General features: G+C 46.2%; 1 protein-coding gene across 1 annotated transcript in view; it reads left to right on the top strand.

Moving 5' to 3' along the window:
- The window catches only part of slc35d4 (solute carrier family 35 member D4), a 101,017-nt gene that overhangs the window by 6,095 nt on the left and 72,656 nt on the right, over nt 1–22,266 (top strand). The window contains exons 3-7 of the mRNA XM_078398382.1: nt 576–656; nt 2,576–2,657; nt 8,316–8,393; nt 12,699–12,724; nt 15,930–15,981. Of these exons, the coding sequence (XP_078254508.1) occupies nt 576–656; nt 2,576–2,657; nt 8,316–8,393; nt 12,699–12,724; nt 15,930–15,981 (319 nt within the window). The remainder of the gene's footprint in view (nt 1–575; nt 657–2,575; nt 2,658–8,315; nt 8,394–12,698; nt 12,725–15,929; nt 15,982–22,266) is intronic.

Raw genomic sequence — 22,266 nt, 5'->3', positions numbered from 1 at the left:
CCTGTCACTGGTTTGTGGTTTGTCCCTCCTCGGACCACTGTCGGCAGGTACTCACCACTGCTGACCGGGAGCACCCCACAAGCCTTACCCTTTCAGAGATGCTCTGACCCAGTCGTCTGGCCAGAACAATTTGGCTCTTATCAAAGTCGTTCAGGTCTTTACTCCTGCCCATTTCTCCTGCATCCAACACATCAACTTCAAGAACTGACTGTTCACTTGCTGCCTAATATATCCCACCCCTTGACAGGTGCCATTGTAACAAGATAATCAATGTTATTCACTTCGCCTGTCAGTGGTCGTAATGTTTTGGCTTCTCTCCTGAGATGCTGCCTGACCTGCTGAGTTACTCCAGCATTTTGTGAATGAATACCTTCGATTTGTACCAGCATCTGCAGTTATTTTCTTACACATAATGTTTTGGCTGATCGGTTGTAAGTACATTGTAAATGGCTCAATTGTAATCATGTATTGTCTTTCTGCTGACTGGTTAGCATGCAACAAAAGCTTTTCACTCTACCTCGGTACAAGTGACAATAAACTAAACTACTACTACTTGTTTTTTTAAATTTTTGCAGTTGGCAAACAATTGTGGGAACTGTCTTACTTCAGGTAGCCTGGAGACTGGGATGGGTGGAACTGAGAAGCAGCTTTCTCTGGTAAGGAACCCGTGGTAACATCATTCACTCCAACTAAAGCATGTCGAAGGTTCGATTTACTTGCTTGGAATTACTGATTTAAATTTAATCACAATTCAGATTTCAAACAGAAATTTTATTCTGTTAATTTAATTCCTCTTGAAACACTAGGTTGCATCAAACTATTTTCAAGAAGTGGCACAAGATCACCACCTTGACAAAACTAGGGACACTTTTTTGCAGAGACGAGAGTGGGGTTTAAGAGGCTCTGCGATATGCACATGGAAGTGCAGGGAAGGGAGCGATATGGAGAGTGATATCAAATATCGTTAGCTACCCAGCCTCTAGCAATCAAAGTGGGTCAGGCAGCATCCCTGGAGGACATGAATAGGTGACGTTTCGAGTCAGGACCCTTCTTCAGACTGTTTGAAGAAGGGTCCCAACCCAAAGCGTTGCTTAACTGAGTTACTCCAGCACTTTGTCTTTTACACAAGATGTCAGCATCTGTAGTTCCCATCATCATACAAAGATGTATTTCTGTTTATTTGGAGAGACAATGAGGAAATTTGCCATAACTATGATCTGGTGAATATAGAAACTGAAACAATATGATTGTACATATTGCTCCAATTACAATTAAGAGCTAAATAGAGCTCTTAAGGATAGCGGAGTCAGGGGGTATGGGGAGAAGGCAGGAACGGGGTACTGATTGAGAATGATCAGCCATGATCACATTGAATGGTGGTGCTGGCTCGAAGGGCCGAATGGCCTCCACCTGCACCTATTGTTTATTGTCTACATGCAGATGAGATCAGTTTAACGAGGCATCACACTGAGCACAAACATTTGTTCAATGCTGCTTTACTGTCACATGTGCAAAGTGCAAATGCACAGTGAAATTATTTTCTTCCAAACAGTCCAGTAGAGTATCACCATAATCACCCCCGATGACCAAGTGTACAGAAATAGTCTACTGAGCCCGCATAGAAAATAGGTGCAGGAGGAGGCCATCTGGCCCTTCGAACCAGCACCGCCATTCATTGTGATCATGGCTGATTATCCACAATCAGTAACCTGTGCCTGCCTTCTCCCCATATCCCTTGATTCCAAGCCCAGTCTAGTTGTTATGAGCGGTGCCTGATTTAGGCAAGCCCTAGGCTGCTGGGCTTCCAGCCTTCGCCTTCCTTGGTCGACCAGCAACCAACATTTGGGCTGCAGGACATGTGCGTGTGCTGTACTGTTTTATGTTAAGCTCTAGGGACTAGTGGAATCAAGGGATATGGGGAGAATTCAGGCACAGGTTACTGATTGTGGATGATCAGCCACGATCACAATGAATGGCGGTGCTGGCTCGAAGGGCCAAATGGCCTCCTTCTGCACCTATTTTCTATGTTTCTAACTTCACTCCCATACAGCTGTCCCTAGCAATAACTCTTACTGAAGGGTGTCCACATTCTGTAAACAAATTAAAAATAAATCCTGTAATTCAAATATCATTAGCTACCCAGCCCGTAGAAATCAAAGTGCTGGAGTAACTCAGTGGGTCAGGCAGCATCTCTGGAGGACATGAATAGGCAACATTTCGAGTTAGGACCGTTCTACAGACTGTTTGAAGAAAGATCTCAACCCAAAGCGTTGCTTATTCGTCCCCTCCAAAGATGCTGCCCAACCAACTGAGTTACTCCAGCACTTTGTGTTTTACACAAGATGTCAGCATCTGCAGTTCCCATCATCATACGAAGATGTATTTCTGTTTATTTGGAGAGACAATGAGGAAATTTGCCATAACTATGAGCTAGTGAATGTAGAAACTGAAACAATATGATTCATAAACATTTAGATTGATTGGGCAATATTAGATTTAAAAAGTTAAAGTCTAAATGCATTGCAGCAGGTACATTTGACTTTTTGTATTAATGATGTGATTTACACTTTGGTAGGTCTGCCAAGATTTCCTGGTTGCCTGGTGTCTTGTTATTTGTTGGCAGTATTTATGCTGGTTCCCGGGCATTATCTAAACTGGTAAGGATGTTTCTTCGTTTTGGGAACTGTTGACGTGAATATCACATTGATGCAATTTATGAATGTTTAAATCTACTGTAATCATAAGACATCGGAGCAGAATTAGGCCGTTCGACCATTCAATCATGGCTGATCTATCCCTCTCAACTACATTCTACTGTCTTTATCCATTAACCCCGACACCTCTCCTAATCAAGAACCTATCTATCTCCGTTTTTAAAATGCTCAAAGTCGGCCTCCACCGCCATCTGTGGCAATAAATTCCACAGATTCACCACTCTCTCGTCTTCCTCGGCTCCATTCTAAAAATACTGGGCTTGTAGTCACTGGAATTTAGAAGGATGAGAGGGGGTCTTAGAGGAATATATAAAATTATTAATGGATTGGACAAGCTAAATGCAGGAAACATGTTCCCAATGTTGGGGGAGTCCAGAACTAGGGGCCACAGTTTAAGAATAAAGGGGAGGCCATTTAGAACTGAGATGAGGATAAACTTTTTCACCTAGAGTTGTGAATTTGTGGAATTCCCTGCCACAGAAGGCAGTGGAGGCCAATTCACTGGATGCATTCAAAAGAGAGTTAGATAGAACTCTTAGGGCTAGCAGAATCAAAGGATGTAGAAAAATAACTGCAGATGCTGGTACAAATCGAAGGTATCACAAAATGCTGGAGTAACTCAGCAGGTCAGGCAGCATCTAGGAGAGAGGGAATGGGTGACGTTTCGGGTTGAGACCCTGAAATGAGGATAAACTTTTTCACCCAGAATCTGTGGAATTCTCTGCCATAGAAGGCAGTGGAGGCCAATTCACTAGATGCATTCAAAAGAGAGTTAGATAGAGCTCTTAGGGCTAGCGTTCCCTCTCTCCCAGATGCTGCCTGACCTGCTGAGTTACTCCAGCATTTTGTGATACGTTGAATGGCGGTGCTGGCTCGAAGGGCCAAATGGCCTCCTCCTGCACCTAGTTTCTATGTTTCTATGTTTCTATATGTCCTTTTATTCTGAGGGTGCGTGCTCTGGTTTTAGACGCTCCCACCACTGGAAAGATCCTCCACAGCCATGAATTTTAGGGAACAATGGGAAACGAAGAAATTCCTTTGCATCTCCATTCTAAAGATGCGTGCTTTAATTGCGAGTTTGTGCTTTCTGATCCTAGACTCCCCCACGAATGAGAACGTCCTGTCCGCATCCACTATGTCCAGGCCTTTCATTATTCGGTAGGTTTCAACGAGATCCCCCAGCCCCTCATTCGTGCTGAAAATTAATCCAGGAAAACTCTCTATCAAATTCTGGCAATGGTGACAGGCACTTTTTGCATAATTTAGTGCACTAATTCTTCGTTTAGTTTAGAGTTGCAGTGCGGAAACAGGCCCTTCGGCCCACCAGGTCCGCGCCACATAGCGATCCCCGCACATTAACACTATCCTACACACACACACACACAAGGGACAATTTTTACATTTACCAAGCCAATTAACCTACAAACCTGTATGTCTTTGGAGTGTGGGAGGAAACCGAAGATCTCGGAGAAAACCCATGCAGGTCAACGTACAAACTCCGTTCAGACAGCACCCTTAGTCACAATCGAACCCGGGTCTCCGGCGCTGCATTTGCTGTAAGGCAGCAACTCTACCGCTGTGCCACCATGCCGCGCTAGGTTTAGGGTTCTCTCTTTAGGTGCATAGAATCCCAAGGAACTAGCAGCAGAGATCTGAGATTGCAGGTGCATCTAATATGATCTACATTCAATTGCACTCTCTCGAAGAGATCCACTACTACACCTGTTCTTTTCTCTTGTTGAAGCCTTAACAATATCAATTGATTTCAGTAGGAAGCAACTGCAGATGCTGGTTTAAATCGAAGGTAGTCACAAAATGCTGGTGTAACTCAGGCAGCATCTCTGGAGAGAAGGAATGGGTGATATTTCGGGTCGAGACCCGCACAGTCTGAAGAAGGGTCTCGACCCGAAACGTCACCCATTCCTTCTCTCCAGAGATGCTGCCTGACCTGCTGAGTTACTCCAGCATTTTGTGTCTACCTCCAATTGATTTCAGATTTGTCAGCCATTATTGTTGAGATGTTGAGATAATTGAAGCGTAAACAATGTATTTTGGATTTAGCTTTTGCATTGAGGTTTTTTCATTAAAAGAAAACAAATTATATTTTGTCCAAAGTAGCAAATGTCAGATAGCATCTCTGGAAAAAGATCAACTTTCATTTCCTATTGTCAGGTGTATGATTAAACACAGTGTGTCTCCTGACTTTCCCTGTATTATTTCAACATGTTGAGTTTTGCCAGCAACATTGATATAATCTGTTTTTAACTGAGATATTCGTCTTTTCATTTTTTTCCATTAGCTCCGGTACATTTTAAGTAAAAATAATTTATCTTGTTGCACCTGTATTTGCTTTCTGTCTTTCCAGCTGTTTTGCATCTGGCCGTGCTCCCCCATTTGTTCACTGCTGACATAACCGGCAGATCATCTGGGTTTTAAATTAAAATGCGATTAAAATTGTCAGCGCTGTAAAAATGCAGTGGCTGGCCAAAGCGTTGCAGAATTCCCTTGGTCCAAATCCTATTGCTCTACTTTATAAATTCTTATTTCAGTATTTCAATTCATAAAAATACCAATAGGTGGAGGTCCAAGTCAAGAGTGTTTTATTGTCATGTGTCCCAGATAGAACAAATAAATTCTTGCTTGCTGCAGCACAACAGAATATGTAAACATTGTAAACAATATGATGAACGGGAGAGAAACAAACATTCAGTGTGTATACACACACACACACACACACACACACACACACACACACACAGTAGTGTAAGAAAATAACTGCAGATGCTGGTACAAATCGAAGGTATTTATTTCACAAAATGCTGGAGTAACTCAGCAGGTCAGGCAGCATCTCGTCTGAAGGAGGGTCTCCACCCGAAACGTCACCCATTCCTTCTCTCCTGAGATGCTGCCTGACCCGCTGAGTAAATCCAGCATTTTGTGAAATAAATACCTTCGATTTGTACCAGCATCTGCAGTTATTTTCTTACACTACACTAACACCGATTTCAATAAAACTACTTGCTTTCTCATTAAAGCGATGATGGTGAGTAAGGTGGGCCCAAAATTGTCATGCTATCATGTACCGTTTTGGCTGTAGTTCGATCCCCGTTAGCACTAACTTCAAGAGGGAGTTAGATTTAGCTCTTGGGGCTAAAGGAATCAAGGGATATGGGGAAAAAAGCAGGAACTGGGTACTGATTTTAGATGATCAACCTTGATCATATTGAATGGCAGTGCTGGCTCGAAGGGCTGAATGGCCTCCTCCTGCACTTTTTTTTCTATGTTTCTATCCTACACACACGAGGGACAATTTACAATTTACAATTTTTACCAAAGCCAAGTCGACCTACAAACCTGTACGTCTTTGTAGTGTGGGTGGAAACCAGTGCACCCGGAGAAACCCCACGTGATCACAGGGTGAGCATACATATTCCTCACAGATAGTATCCATAGTCAGGATGGAACACGAGTCTCTGGCACTGTAAGGTAGCAATTCTATTGCTGCGTCATTGTGCCGCCCTAAAACAAAACTAGCACGGACCTACTTAAGGTACCTTAATGGTATGTGAAGCTGTATGAACTATTATGAACTTGTGAAACTACCCAAATAAATTTAAAGTCCTTTTCACAACTTGTATTTTCAAACTGGATAGAGATGAAGGGGTGATGGTGTGGACAATTATATGATTAATTATAATCACTGGATAAAAGTTATTTATCGTGAAGAATTGTTTGGAAATGGGTTGGTTAAAACTTACATCTCTCTGAAATGAAGAGATACAGAGATACAGCGCGGAAACAGGCCCTTCCTACCAACCGAGTCCGTGCCGACCAGCGATCCCCGCACACTAACACTATCCTACACGCATTGGGGACAATTTTTACATTTACCAAGCCAATTAACCTACAAACCTGCACGTCTTTAGAGTGTGGGAGGAAATCGAAGATCTCGGAGAAAACCCACGTAGGTGACGGGGAGAAGGTACAAACTCCGTACAGACAGCACCCATAGTCGGGATGGAACCCGGGTCTCCGGCGCTGCATTCGCTGCAAGGCGGCAACTCTACCGCTGCGCCACCGTGACCGCCGCACAACGAAAAATTATTCTACACTATTTAAAATACAAATGTAAATCACCTGCAAATTGTCCTGGAGCTGCCACATCAAACCTCTGGCCAAGGAAATGCACCAACGCCTCTCATTAGAAGGCTGAGGAAGTTCGGCCTGTCCCTAACAACCCTCACCGGCTTGCACAGAGGCGATATTGGAAGCATTTTTCCGAGATGCGTCACAGCTTGGTTTGGGACCAGCTCCATGCAAGACCGCAAGACATTGCAGGGACTTGTGGACGTAGCTCAGACCATCATGCAAACCAACCTCCCTTCAATTAATGTGTGGGAAAAAAGACATACCTTGAGGAGAATTTGCAGTGGAGCGGCAAAATGTGTAGGAAAAAACTTCAAACAGTCCCTGCTTTCCCTCTCTATCCCCTCCCCCTTCCCAGTTCTTCCACTCGTCTTACTGTCTCCGACTACATCCTATCTTTGTCCCGCCTCCTCCCCTGACGCCAGTCTGCAGAAGGGTCTCGACCCGAAATGTCATCCATTCCTTCTCTCCCGAGATGCTGCCTGACTCCATCTACACCTCACGTTGCCTCGGCAAGGCCACCAGCATAATCAAGGACCAGTTCAACCCCGGTCACTTCCTCTTCTCCCCTCTCCCATCGGGCAAGAGGTACAGAAGTGTGAAAACGCACACCTCCAGATTTTCAGCTGTTATCAGGCAACTGACCTGTCCTCTCTCCAGCTAGAGTGTAGTCCTGATCTCCCATTGACCTCCTTGAGACCTGTGAATTATGTTTGTTCAGACTTTATCTTGCACTAAATGTACCTTTTATCCTTTATCTGCGCACTGTGGACGACTTGATTGTAATCATGTACGGTCTTTTGTTTGATTGTATACCAATCAAACAAAACATTTCACTGTACTTGGAACATGTGACAATTGTAAACAAAACTAAATATGGAGCTGACTTTCTATTTGTTTAGAATTTTTTATTTATTCACTAGCCTTTTGAGACTTGCTGGTAGAATTCAGGCAATGATGACTTTGATCATTTCCCAATGTTGGGGGAGTGCAGAACCAGGGGCCACAGTTTAAGAATAAGGGGTAGGCCATTTAGAACGGAGATGAGGAAAAACCTTTTCAGTCAGAGAGTTGTAAATATGTGGAATTCACTGCCTCAGAAGGCAGTGGAGGCCAATTTTCTGGATGCTTTCAAGAGAGAGCTAGATAGAGCTCTTAAAGATAGCGGAGTCGGGGTATGGGGAGAAGGCAGGAACGGGGTACGGATTGTGAATGATCAGCCATGATCACATTGAATGGCTGTGCTGGCTCGAAGGGCCGAATGGCCTACTCCTGCACCTATTGTCTATTTCATTATAGGAAAATAACTGCAGATGCTGGTTTAAATCGAAGGTAGACACAAAATGCTGGAGTAACAGCGGGTCAGCCAGCATCTCTGGAGAGAAGGAATGGGTGACTTTTTGGGTCGAGACCCTTCTTCAGACTCATTTCATTAATCGCTATTGTGTCTTCCAGTCCATTCCATTCTTCTTCCTGCTTCAGACGGCATCGGATGTTGCTGGCAACATTACCCTGAAAATCGTCACAAAAGAGGTACTCATTAAAAATGGTAGCATTGTGAGGATGTAATTTGTAATCTTTCAAATGGACAGGAAATTATAAAAGACGAAATTGCGGAGCATTTGGATAGCAGTAACAGGATCGTCCTGAGTCAGCATGGATTTACGAAGGGGAAATCATGCTTGACTAATCTGGAATTCTTTGAGGATGTAACTAGGAAAATTGACAGGGGAGAGCCGGTGGATGTGGTATACCTCGACTTTCAGAAAGCCTTCGACAAGGTCTCACAGGAGATTAGTGGGCAAAATTAGAGCACATGGTATTGGTGGTAGGGTGCTGACATGGATAGAAAATTGGTTGGCAGACAGAAAGCAAGGAGTGGGGATAAATGGGTTCCTTTCAGAATGGCAGGCAGTGACTAGTGGAGTACCGCAAGGCTCGGTGCTGGGACCGCAGCTATTTACAATATACATTAATGACTTGGATGAAGGGATTAAAAGTACCATTAGCAAATTTGCAGATGATACAAAGCTGGGTGGTAGTGTGTACTGTGAGGAAGATGCTATGAGGTTGCAGGGTGACTTGGACAGGTTGTATGAGTGGGCGGATGCATGGCAGATGCGGTTTAATATGGATAAATGCGAGATTATCCACTTTGATGGTAAGAATAGGAAGGCAGATTATTATCTGAATGGTGTCAAGTTAGGAAAAGGGGACGTATAACGAGATCTGGGTGTCCTAGTGCATCAGTCACTGAAAGGAAGCATGCAGGTACAACAGGCAGTGAAGAATGCCAATGGAATGTTGGCCTTCATAACAAGAGTAGTTGAGTATAAGAGCAAAGAGGTCCTTCTACAGTTGTACAGGGCCCTAGTGAGACCGCACCTGGAGTACTGTGTGCAGTTTTGGTCTCCAAATTTGAGGAAGGATATTCTTGCTATTGAGGGCGTGCACCGTAGGTTTACTAGGTTAATTCCCGGAATGGCGGGACTGTCGTATGTTGAAAGACTGGAGCGACTAGGCTTGTATACACTGGAATTTAGAAGAATGAGAGGGGATCTTATCGAAACATATGATTATTAAGGGGTTGGACATGTTAGAGGCAGGAAACATGTTCCCAATGTTGGGGGAGCCCAGAACCAGGGGCCTCAGTTTAAGAATAAGGGGTAGGCCATTTAGAACGGAGATGAGGAAAAGCTTTTTCAGTCAGAGAGTTGTAAATCTGTGGAATTCTCTGCCTCTGAAGGCAGTGGAGGCCAATTCTCTGGATGCTTTCAAGAAAGAGCTAGATAGAGCTCTTAAGCATAGCGGAGTCAGGAGGTATGGGGAGAAGGCAGGAACGGGGTACTGATTGAGAATGATCTGCCATGATCACATTGAATGGTGGTGCTGGCTCGAAGGGCCGAATGGCCTACTCCTGCATCTATTGTCTATTGAAAGACCAAAAAAGTCAACTTCATTTTCAATGGATTATAACTCGGTTTTTTATTATCCACCACCCTCCCCTAATATATTAGATCGTTTTGTAATGTTGAACTTTTAATTCCTGACTGAAAGCTCTTTTGTATTTCAAGAGTGTGCTGATTAAAGATAAACTGTTCAACTCTTGTTATAGAGATTTAATGGGAGCATAAGATTTAATAAGCAACTTTTTCATTCAGAGGATGGTGGGTGCTTGTGGATTTATCAAAGTCAATGTTCCCAGTATCGAGACTCTGGTTACACATGCACTAGTTCAGTTCAGTAGACAAGCAATGTGGCTTACATCCTGACAATTGACTTTCGAAACAGCCAAAATATTTTAAACTCCCCCACAGCAAGAGATTACCAGTTGGTCATAATAAATCATGCAAAGTTACTTGTAAAGTCTCCCTTAAATAAAATTGTAATGTTACCACAACCATGTTGGAATCTGTGCCCCCATGATCCTTCAAGATAATGAAGCACTTGCCCGGTATTAGTTTTAGTTTTACTTTAGAGATACAGCGAGGAAACTGGCCCTTCGGCCCACCGAGTCCGCGCCGACCAGCGATCCCCGCACACACACACTAGGGACAATTTACAATATTTACCGAAACCAATTAACCTACAAACCTGCACGTCTTTGGAGTGTGGGAGGAAACCGGAGCACCCGGAAGAAATAAACTAATCTCCAAAACAGTCCAGGCCTACTTGCCCCATCAAGTAGCCCGTATCCACCAATGTAGAATCTATCATTATCAGCCATAAAATGCTGAAGGGTCTGAGTTACTCCAGCACTTTGTGTCTATCTTCAATTTAAAGCAGCATCTGCAGTTCTTTCCTACACATCATTATCAGCCGGCCCCATAGCAGAAGCTTCCACATCGCGGGGCTGGAAACTGGAAGTGTCCCGAGCTAATTCTGCTACCACCATCATCTATTGTACAAGTGATGGCTCCCACTGATGGTCGCCGGAAGCTTGTGCCCTTTTCAGGACGGACGATGACAGTGATGTCAACATTTGAAACATAGATGATGGACACAAAAGAAGAAGGTTATCAGCCATCTCGGAAACCACACAATCACAATAGAGCTGAGGCTCGATAAGGCGCTGGTCAGGCCGCATTTGGAGTATTGTGAGCAATTGTGTGCCCCTTATCCGAGGAAGGATGACATAAAAAGTTGGAGTAACTCAGCTGTGCCTTGTCCTGAAATTATATTCTTACTTAGTTTAAGAAAATAACTGCAGATGCTGGTACAAATCGAAGGTATTTATTCACAAAATGCTGGAGTAACTCAGCAGGTCAGGCAGCATCTCGGGAGAGAAGGAATGGGTGACGTTTCGGGTCGAGACCCTTCTTCAGACTGAGTTCAGACTGAGGTACTTGGTTTAGTTTATTATCGTCACGTATACCGAGATACAGAGGAAACCTTGTTGCGTGCTATCCAGTCAACAAACAGACTACATGATTATAATCAAGCCATCCACATTGTACACATAGAGGGTAAAGGGAATAACGTTTAGTGCAAGGTAAAGTCCAATTGAAGGTCTCCAGTGAGATAGATGGTGGTCAGAAGCTGAAAGCAAACATAAAGCAATAGTTGGAAACAGTGAGGAAATGGGTTTAGATTAGATATTTACAAAATGCTGGAGTAACTGGAGGCAGCACCTCTGGAGAGAAGGAATAGGTGACGTTTCACAGAAACACAGAAAATAGGTGCGGGAGTAGGCCATTCGGACCGTCGAGCCAGCACCGCCATTCAATATGATCATCGCTGATCATCCAAAATCATTACCTCGTTCCTGCTTTTTCCTCATATCCCTTGATTCCGTTAACCCTAAGAGCTACATCTAACTCTCTTGAAAACACAGTGAAATGGCCTCCACTGTCTTCTGTGGCAGAGAATTCCACAGATTCTCATCTCAGTCCTAAATGGCCGACCCCTTATCCTTAAACTGTGACCCCTGGTTCTGGACTCCCCCAACATCTGGAACATTTTTCCTGCATCTAGCCTGTACAATCCCTTTAGAATTTTATGTGTTTGTATAAGATCCATTTTATATGTTTCTATAAGTTTTGTGTTGAGACCCTTCTCCAGACACATTAGATTAGATAGTACTGTAGCATCAGCGTCACCATTGGCATGGAGAGTTAATTTTCCTCCTGAGGTTGAAGTTTATAACAAGAGGAGTTGAGTATAGGAGCAAAGAGATCCTTCTGCAGTTGTACAGGGCCCTAGTGAGACCGCACCTGGAGTACTGTGTGCAGTTTTGGTCTCCAAATTTGAGGAAGGATATTCTTGCTATTGAGGGCGTGCAGCGTAGGTTTACTAGGTTAATTCCCGGAATGGCGGGACTGTCATATGTTCAAAGACTGGAGCGGCTAGGCTTGTATACACTGGAATTTAGAAGGATGAGAGGGGATCTTATCGAAACATATAAGATTATTAAGGGGTTGGACACGTTAGAGGCAGGAAACATGTTCCCAATGTTGTGGGAGTCCAGAACCAGGGGCCACGGTTTAAGAATAAGGGGTAGGCCATTTAGAACGGAGATGAGGAAAAACTTTTTCAGTCAGAGAGTTGTGAATCTGTGGAATTCTCTGCCTCAGAAGGCAGTGGAGGCCAATTCTCTGAATACATTCCAGAAAGAGCTAGATAGAGCTCTTAAGGATAGCGGAGTCAGGGGGTATGGGGAGAAGGCAGGAACGGGGTACTGATTAAGAATGATCAGCCATGATCACATTGAATGGCGGTGCTGGCTCGAAGGGCCGAATGGCCTCCTCCTGCACCTATTGTCTATTGTCTGTTTTTAATTTCTGCATATGCGGTTTTATTTACATTGTTGTAATTACAAATTGTCTCTTTTACACACAGAAGCTGTCTTGCACTGAAATCAACAGGTAATTTTGTTTCTGTTCCATTGTTAATATTTTGCCATTCAAATAATTTGAACTTGGGCGGCACGGTGCCGCAGCGGTAGAGTTGCCACCTCAGAGCACCAGAGACCCGGTTACGAGCCTGAGTGCTGAAGAATGCAGCTTGAACGTTCTCCCTAGGATCTGCGTGGGTTTTCTCTGGGAGCTCTGGTTTCCTCCCACATCCCAAAAGTGTGCAGGTTTAAAGGTTAATTGGCCTCTGTAAATTGTCATAGAGTTATAGATTGATACAGTGTGGAAACAGGCCTTTCGGCCCAACCCGCCTCCTAGGGTACATTGTCCCAGCTATCCTAGTCCCACTTGCCTGCGCTTGGTCCATGTCCCTCCAAACCTGTCCTGTCCATGTACCTGTCTAACTGTTTCTTAAACGATGGGATAGTCTCAGCCTCAACGACCTCCTCTGGCAGCTTGTTCCATACACCCACCATCCCCTTTGTGAAAAAGTTACCCTCGGATTCCTATTAAATCTTTTCCGCTTCACCTTGAACCTATGTCCTCTGGTCCTCGATTCCCCTACTGTGGGTAAAAGACTCTGTGCATCTACCCGATCTATTCCGCTCATGATTTTGTACACCTCAAAAGATCCATTTAGAACTGAGATGAGGAAAAACATTTTGATTCAGAGAGTTGTAAATCTGTGGAATTCTCTGCCTCAGAAGGCAGTGGAGGCCAATTCTCTGAATGCATTCAAGAGAGAGCTAGATAGAGCTCTTAAGGATAGCGGAGTCAGGGGGTATGGGGAGAAGGGAGGAACGGGATACGATTGAGAATGATCAGCCATGATCACATTGAATGGCAGTGCTGGCTCGAAGGGCCGAATGGCCTCCTCCTGCACCTATTGTCTATTGTCTATCTCCCCTCATCCTCCTACGCTCCACGGAATAGAGACCCAGCCTACTCAACCTCTCCCTATAGCTCACACCCTCTAGTCCTGGCAACATCCTCTAGTCCTGGCAACATCCTTCAAACTTGACAATATCTTTCCTATAACATGGTGCCCAGAACTGAACACAATATTCTAAATGCGGTCTCACCAACGTCTTATACAACTGCAACATGACCTCCCAACTTCTATACTCAATACTCTGACTGATGAGGGCCAATGTGCCAAAAGCCTTTTTGACCACCTTACCTTATGGTCAGACTCGACCTTTAAGGAACCTTGCACTTGTACTCCTAGATCCCTCTGCTCTACAACACAACCCAGAGGCCTGCCATTTACTGTGTAGGTCCTGCCCTTGTTCGACGTCCCAAAATTCAACACCTCACACTTCTCTGTATCTGTCCCTAGTGTGTAGGATAAAACTAGTGTACGGGGGTTCGCTGGTCGGCACAGACTTGGTAGGCCGAAGGGCTTCTTTCTGCGCTGTATCTCTAAACTAAAACTAAATTCACCAGATGCTAAGTTTGTAGATGGCACTAAGGTATGGTGTAGTTAGCGAAGATGGCTGTCAAAAATTGCAGCAATATCTTGATCGGTTGGACAGGTGAGCTGAGGAATGGTTAATGGAGTTTAATACAGCGAAATGCGAAGTATTGCAATTTGGGCAGTTATAGAAGGATAGGTTTGACCAACACGTTGAATGGCAGGCCACCAGGGCTCGTCTTGTGCTTTGGGTTAAGGACAGAAAATGATCATTGTAAAGACTTCCATAACAAACACTATGACCAGGTGGGGAAGACTAAATCTGATGCTTGTAGATTTTTTTTTAGATTTAGATTTAGAGATACAGCGCGGAAACAGGCCCTTCGGCCCACCGGGTCCACGCCGCCCAGCGATCCCCACACATTAACACTATCCTACACACACTAGGGACAATTTTTTTTTTACATTTGCCCAGCCAATTAACCTACATACCTGTACGTCTATGGAGTGTGGGAGAAAACCGAAGATCTCGGAGAAAATCCACGCAGGTCACGGGGAGAACGTACAAACTCCGTACAGACGGCGCCCGTAGTCAGGATCAAACCTGAGTCTCCGGCACTGCATTCGCTGTAAGGCAGCAACTCTACCGCTGTGCCACCGTGTCGCCACCTGAGAAACAGTCCGACAGAGCTCAAGTACATTTAATTATACCATAAAAGATTGTACCGAAGTCTACTCCAAGAAACTTCCTAAGTTGCTTGTCTGTTAGCAAAGACAGGCTAGCATCTTTGGATAGGTTAGACAGAACCTGTTTTCTCAAAGTGGAAATATCAAAGAGCAGAGGTAGATTGAAGGTGAGAGGGCAGTGTTTAAAGATGTGTGGAAACAGGTTTTTAACACAGAGAGTGGGAGGGGCCTTGAACGCACTGCCAGGGCTGGTGGTGGAGGCAGATGCGATGATGGAGTTTAGGAGGCTTTTAGATAGACCCGTGGACATGTAGGGAGTGGAGGGATATGGATCATGTGCAGGCAGAGGAGATTACTTATGTTTGGCACAGATATTGTCGGCTGATGGGCCTGTTCCTATGTTGCACTGTTCTATGTTCTATGTCTAAACACGAAGAGACCAGGGTTGCCAACTGTCCCGTATTAGCCGGGACATCCTGTATTTTGGGCTAAATTGGTTTGTCCCGTACTGGACCGCCCTTGTCCTGTATTAGGCCCGGGGGGCGCTGTAGGCTCGGGCACTGTAGGCCTGGGCGCTGTAGGCCCGGACGCTGCAGGCCCGGACGCTGCAGGCCCGGACGCTGCAGGCCCGGACGCTGCAGGCCCGGACGCTGCAGGCCCGGACGCTGTAGGCCCGGGGAGGCGCTGTAGGCCCGGACGCTGTAGGCCCGGACGCTGTATGCGCGGAATATGTAGGTGCGGAGGCCCGGGTGCCGCCTAACAGAGATTGCGTAGCAACCCGCCTCCCGGCCCGGGCGGCCGCCGTTGGTGGAGCGGGAGTACTTTGCCGCTGGCTGGGTGAGGTCACGTGGGTCGCGGGCGGTGACGTCACCTTTTGTCCCTTATTTGGGAGTGAGATTAGTTGGCAACCCCTAGAAGAGACTGAAACATGTCGGGATTCAGGGGGATCTTGAACATGAATGAATGAGATTAATTTATCTTGGTATCATGTTCGGCAGACACAGCACGCTACATGGCCTGTCCCTTGCTGTACATCACTATGTTTGATGTTCTTTCAATTATACGTAACCGCAATTGAAATTTGCTAATTTGTTCTTTTGCTTCCTTTCCTTTTAGCACGCTGATGATTTTCACAGCTTCTGCTGCCTTGTTGTTGACCATCATTGAGGTCAGTAATTGTGTCGGTTCTCGGCACTATTTTACCTAGTCGGCATATGTATTAAAATGTGCAGATGTGTTCCCATCGAACAATGTATCACTGTGGCGTTTTGAGCTGTGTGCTAGTGCTATGATTTTCATAAGTTCATAAGTGATCGGAGCTGAATTAGGCCATTCGGCCCATCGAGTCTACTCCGCCATTCAATCAAGGCTGATCTATCTCTCCCTCCTAACCCCATTCTCCTGCCTTCTCCCCATAACCCCTGACACCCGTACTAATCAAGAATTTATCTATCTCTGCCTTAAAAATATCCATTGACGGCCTTCACAGCTTTCTGTGGCAATGAATTCCACAGATTCACCACCCTCTGACTAAAGAAATCCCCCCTCATCTCCTTCCTAAAGGAATGCCCTTTAATTCTGAGGTTGTGCCCTCTAGTCCAAGACTCTCCCACTGGTGGAAACATCCTCTCCACATACACTCCATCCAGGCCTTTCACAATTCGGTAAGCTTTACTGCGGTCCCCCACTCATCTTTCTAAACTCCGGCAAGTGCAGGCCCAGTGCCGTCAAACTTTGTTTTCAAGAGAGAGTTAGATTTAACTCTTAGGGCTAAGGGAATCAAGGGGAGAAAGCAGGAACGGGGTACTGATTTAGGATGATCATATCATCCATGATCACATTGAATGGCGGTGCTGGCTCAAAGGGCGGAATGGCCTACTCCTGCACCTATTTTTTAGACAACAGACAGTAGGTGCAGGAGGAGGCCATTCGGCTCTTCGAGCCAGCACCGCCATTCAATGTGATCATGGCTGATCATTCTTAATCAGTATCCCGTTCCTGCCTTCTCCCCATACCCCCTGACCCCGCTATCCTTAAGAGCTCTATCCAGCTCTCTCTTGAATGCATTCAGAGAATTGGCCTCCACTGCCTTCTGAGGCAGAGAATTCCACAGATTCACAACTCTCTGACTGAAAAAGTTTTTCCTCATCTCCGTTCTAAATGGCCTACCCCTTATTCTTAAACTGTGGCCCCTTGTTCTGGACTCCCCCAACATTGGGAACATGTTTCCTGCCTCTAACGTGTCCAACCCCTTAATAATCTTATACGTTTCGATAAGATCTCCTCTCATCCTTCTAAATTCCAGTGTATACAAGCCTATCATATTTTTCTATCGTAGGTTAGAGGCGGAAGTGGCGGCGCTGCCCTGCAGCTGCGGCTCGCCGGCAGTCTGTTTGTCTTTCTTCTTTCTTTGTCTATTTGTTAGTGTTAGATGTATGAAATAGCCTATCTTTAGCTGTGTATATGTGGGGGGTGGGGGAAACCTTTTAAAAAATCTCTTCCTCAACGGAGATGCGACCCTTTCCGAGTCGTATCTCCGTTTGCGCTAAAAAAAAAAATTTAAAACGCGGGGCCTTCCATCGCCCACGGGGCCTTCCATCGCCCGGTGTGGCTCGGCCGCTGGACTTAACAGTGCCTGGTGCGGCTCGGCCACGGGGCCTTCCATCGCCCGGTACGGCCGCGGGACGGTTCAGCGCCCGGTGCAGCTCGGCCACGGGGCCGTCCATCGCCCGGCGCGGCTCGGCCGCGGGACTTTACATCGCTGGTGCGGCTCGGCCGCTGGGCCTTCCATCGCCCGGCGCGGCTCGGCCGCGGGACCTAACATCGCCCGGCGCGGCTCGGCCGCGGGACTTTACATCGCTGGTGCGGCTCGGCCGCGGGACTTTACATCGCTGGTGCGGCTCGGCCACGGGGCCTTCCATCGCCCGGCGCGGCTCGGCCGCGGGACTTAGCTGCGCACGGTACGGCCGCGGGGCCTTCCATCGCCCGGCTCGGCCGCGGGATGTTTCAGCGCCCGGTGCGGCTCGGCCGCGGGGACTTGGGCGTGGGGAAGAGAGCGGAAGTTTTGTTGCCTCCATCACAGTGAGGGGGTGTTTGGAGTCACTGTGATGGATGTTTGTGTTGGGGTTGTGTGTCTTGTGTCTCTTTTTTTTGTGTGACTGCTGGTAACGTAATTTCGTTCGGTACCTCGGTACCGAATGACAAATAAAGCTCTGTATTCTGTATTCTGTAACCCACTCATTCCTGGGTTCATTCTCGTAAACCTCCTCTGGACCCTCTCCAGAGCCAACACATCCTTCGTCAGACATGGGAGCCCAAAACTCTCAATACTCCAAATGCGGCCTGACCAGCGCCGTTTTGAGTCTCAGCAGTACGTCCCTGTTTTTATATTCTCGTATTCTCAAAATAAATGCTAGCATTGCATTCGCCTTATTTACTACCGATTCGACTTGCAAATTAACTTGTTGGGAATCCTGCACTAGTATTCCCAAGTCCCTTTGCACCTCCTATTTCGGGATTCTCTCCCCATTTAGAAAATAGTCTACGCCTTTATTCCTAAAATTCCAATTTTAAAAGGAAATGGCACATTTGTATTTGTTACAGACGTATTGGAGTGTGGGAGATAGGTCATCCTGCAGATATATTGGTGTGTAGTACTTTCAGGGTGGCAATGTGCACGCGCGACATGCAATCTGTCGGCGGTACGGTAGCGCAGCGGTAGAGTTGCTGCCTTACAGCGAATGCAGCGCCGGAGACTCAGGTTCCATCCTGACTACGGGTGCCGTCTGTACGGAGTTTGTACGTTCTCTCCGTGACCAGCTTGGGTTTTCTCCGAGATCTTCGGTTTCCTCCCACACTCCAAAGACGTACAGGTATGTAGGTTAATTGACTGGGTAAATGTAAAAATTGTCCCTAGTGGGTGTAGGATAGTGTTAGTGTGCGGGGATCGCTGGGCGGCGCGGACTCGGTGGGCCGAAGGGCCTGTTTCCGCGCTGTATCTCTAAATCTAAATCTGTACACATTAAACCCCCACCCACCTCTACAAATTGGGTTGGAAGCCATTGATCTTGGTAATTACCAACCTGCACATTATTGGGATGTGGAAGGAAACCGGAGCACCAAGAGGAAACCCACGCAGTCCCAGGGAGAACGTGCGTAGTCCACAACAGACAGCACCCAAGGCCAGGTCTGTGATGCTGTGAGGCAGCAGCTGCATCTCTGTGCGGCCTAACATCACCAGGTATTGGAAGGATTTCAATCCAATCTCTCAACGAGTCGCATATGATGAATCAGCTGGACACTGATCAGTCGCAAACTCTTATCCAATGGTGCATGCCATTCAATAGTTCATAGGACCCAGGAGCAGAATGAGGCCATTCAGCCCATCGAGTCCACTCCGCCATTCAATCATGGCTGATCTATCTCTCCCTCTCAACCCCGTTCTCCCCATAAGCATTTGAAACCCGCACCAATCAAGAATCAGTCAATCTCTGCTTTAAAAATACCCAATGACTTGGCCTCCGCAGTCGTCTGTGGCAATGAATTCCACAGATTCACAATTCGTAAAGAATAATTCAAATTTTATGCAGACAATGTTTAAATATACCCAGTGATGAAATATACCCAGTGATACCCAAGAGGTGAAAACTATGCAGAAAGTGTCACTGAATGTTGGGGTGGCACAGAGGTAGAGTTGCTGCCTCACAGTTCCAGAGACCCGTGTTCCATCCTGACTGCGGGTGCTGTCTGCACGGAGTTTGTACCGTGACCCCCGTGGGTTTTCTCCGGGGAGAGAGAGAGAGAGAGAGGGAGGGAGGGAGGGAGAGAGGGAGAGAGGGAGAGAGGGAGAGAGGGAGAGAGGGAGAGAGGGAGAGAGGGAGAGAGGGAGAGAGGGAGAGAGAGAGAGAGCCAATTAAACTACATACCTGCACGTCTTTGGAGTGTGGGAGGAAACCGAAGATCTCGGAGAAAACCCACGCGGGTCACGGGGAGAACGTACAAACTCCTTACAGACGGCGCCCGTAGTCGGGATCGAACCTGAGTGTCCGGCGCTGTTCTACCGCTGCGCCACCGTTTCCTCCCATTCCCCAAAGATGAACAGGTTTGTAGGTTAATTTGGCTTTGATAAAAGTTGTCCCTAGTGTGTAGGATAGTGCTTGTGTACGTACGTGGTGATTGCTGGCCGGCGTGGACTCGGTGGGCTGAATGCGCCGTATTTCGAAACTAAACTAAACTTCTTAGCAATGTTATTCCAATGAACACAATTCCTTTGACTGATGACTTAAATCGTATTTGGTAATCTGAGGTAAGAATGGTTGAGCTTAATTGGCAATATATTAATATTAATATCCATGCAGTCTGAAGTAATTGCTTTGTGGTTTTGCAGTGGTATCTGTCATGTATTTTTAATCTGCTCTCTCCACATGACCAGAGTACAGTGTGTAGGGGATTAACACAAGAGAAGCAGTATCTTGTTACTTTGGACAGCCGGGAGCCCGGACACTTAGGTGCTAATTACAGACTATTTCAAACCAAATGTTTGTAATCAGGACTTAAAACCCACGGCTCACAATTATTTGTGCATTTTCGACGGCACTGGGCCTGTACTCGCTGGAGTTTAGAAGGACGAGGGGGGACCTCATTGAAACGTACCAAATAGCGAAAGGCTTGGATAGAGTGGATGTGGAGAGGATGTTTCCACTAACGTAGAAAAATAGGTGCAGGAGTAGGCTAATTGGGCCCTTTGAGCCAGCACCGCCATTCAATATGATCATGGCTGATCATCCAAAATTCAGTACCCCATTCCGGCTTTCTCCCCATAATCCCACTAGTGGGAGAGTCTAGGACCAGAGGTCACAGCCTCAGATTTAAAGGACGTTCCTTTAGAAAGGGGATGAGGAGGAATTTCTTTAGTCAGAGGGCGGTGAATCTGTGGAATTCTTTGCCGCAGAAGGCTGTGGAGGCCAAGTCAGTGGATATTTTTAAGGCAGAGATAGACAGATTCTTGATTAGTGCGGGTGTCGGGGGTTATGGGGAGAAGGCAGGAGAATGGGGTTAGGAGGGAGAGATAGATCAGCCATGATTGAATAATAATAATAATATACCTTTATTGTCATTGTACACAAGGTACAACGAAATTAGAAATGCTACAACTGATAACAGTGCGACAGTGCAGAGACAATTGCACAGACACAACAAATGCCAGTATCATATAAAAACCGATTTAAAATCCTAATAAATAATGAGTGGGTTAAACACTTAAAAATTCTTAAAAGAAAGTTTCTTTTTTGAAAATGATAGTAGCCGAATCATGTGCTTCCGTTCACTGTTCTTATTGCCCAGGGAAAGAAACTGTTCTTGAGTCGATTTGTCCTGGCCCTTAGGCAGAGTAGACGCGATGGGCTGAATGGCCTAATTCTGCTCCTATCACATATGACCTTATGAATTTATAATGTGAGATTCAGATCTATAAATTCAAAACTTTTTGTGCTACACTGCTCCTATGAGAATTACCGAGTCTCGGCAATTGCTTACTAATGTCCCATGGTGCAAGTGAGAAACTTGTTCACCATTCTTTCCCAGGGGAATGCCTTCGGGTGGCACGGTGGCGCAGCGGTAGAGTTGCTGCCTTAGCACTTGCAGCGCCGGAGACCCGGGTTCCATCCCGACTACGGGTGCTGTCTGTACGGGGTTTGTACGTTCTCCCCGTGACCGTGTGGGCTTTCTCTGAGATTTTTGGTTGCCTCCCACGCTCCAAAGACGTACAGGTATGTAAGTTAATTGGCTTGGTGTAAATTGTCCCTAGTGTGCGTAGGATAGTGTTGATGTGCGGGAATCGCTGGTTGGCACGGACTGGGTGGGCCGAAGGGCCTGTTTCCGTGCTGTATCTCTGAACTAAACTAAAATGGGGCTCGGAGGGAGAGATAGATCAGCCATGATTGAATGGTGGAGTGGACTTGATGGGCCCAATGGCCTAATTCTACTCCTATCGCTTATGATCTGATGATCTTCTGAAGATCCCTACAATGCTTGAGTGTCTCTGTCTGCTCAGTTCTGTGTGATGGAACTGGGGCATTTATTTGCAAGGAAAGAAAGAGGGAATAGTAATGTGCAGAGTGTTTCCTCATCCACTGAAGTGTGCAGAAGCACCGTTATATCGTAAAAACCACAGAGTGATGCAGTAACTCAGCGGGTCAGGCAGCATCTGTGGAGAACATGGATAGGTGACGTTTCACAGAGTGCTGGAGTAACTCAGTGGGTCAGGCAGCATCTGTGGAGAACATAGATAGGTGACGTTTCACAGAGTGCTGGAGTAACTCAGCAGGTCAGGCTTTATCTGTAGAGAACATGGATAGTTGACGTTTCACAGAGTGCTCGAGTAACTCAGCGGGTCAGGCAGCATCTCTGGAGAACATAGGTGACGTTTCACAGAGTGTTGGAGTAACTCAGCGGG

Source organism: Rhinoraja longicauda, chromosome 4, assembly GCF_053455715.1.
Source record: "Rhinoraja longicauda isolate Sanriku21f chromosome 4, sRhiLon1.1, whole genome shotgun sequence".
In the NCBI taxonomy this organism is placed as follows: domain Eukaryota; kingdom Metazoa; phylum Chordata; class Chondrichthyes; order Rajiformes; family Arhynchobatidae; genus Rhinoraja; species Rhinoraja longicauda.
The sequence above is the reverse complement of the archived record's forward strand: the minus strand, read 5'-3'. Positions and strand labels throughout refer to the sequence as shown.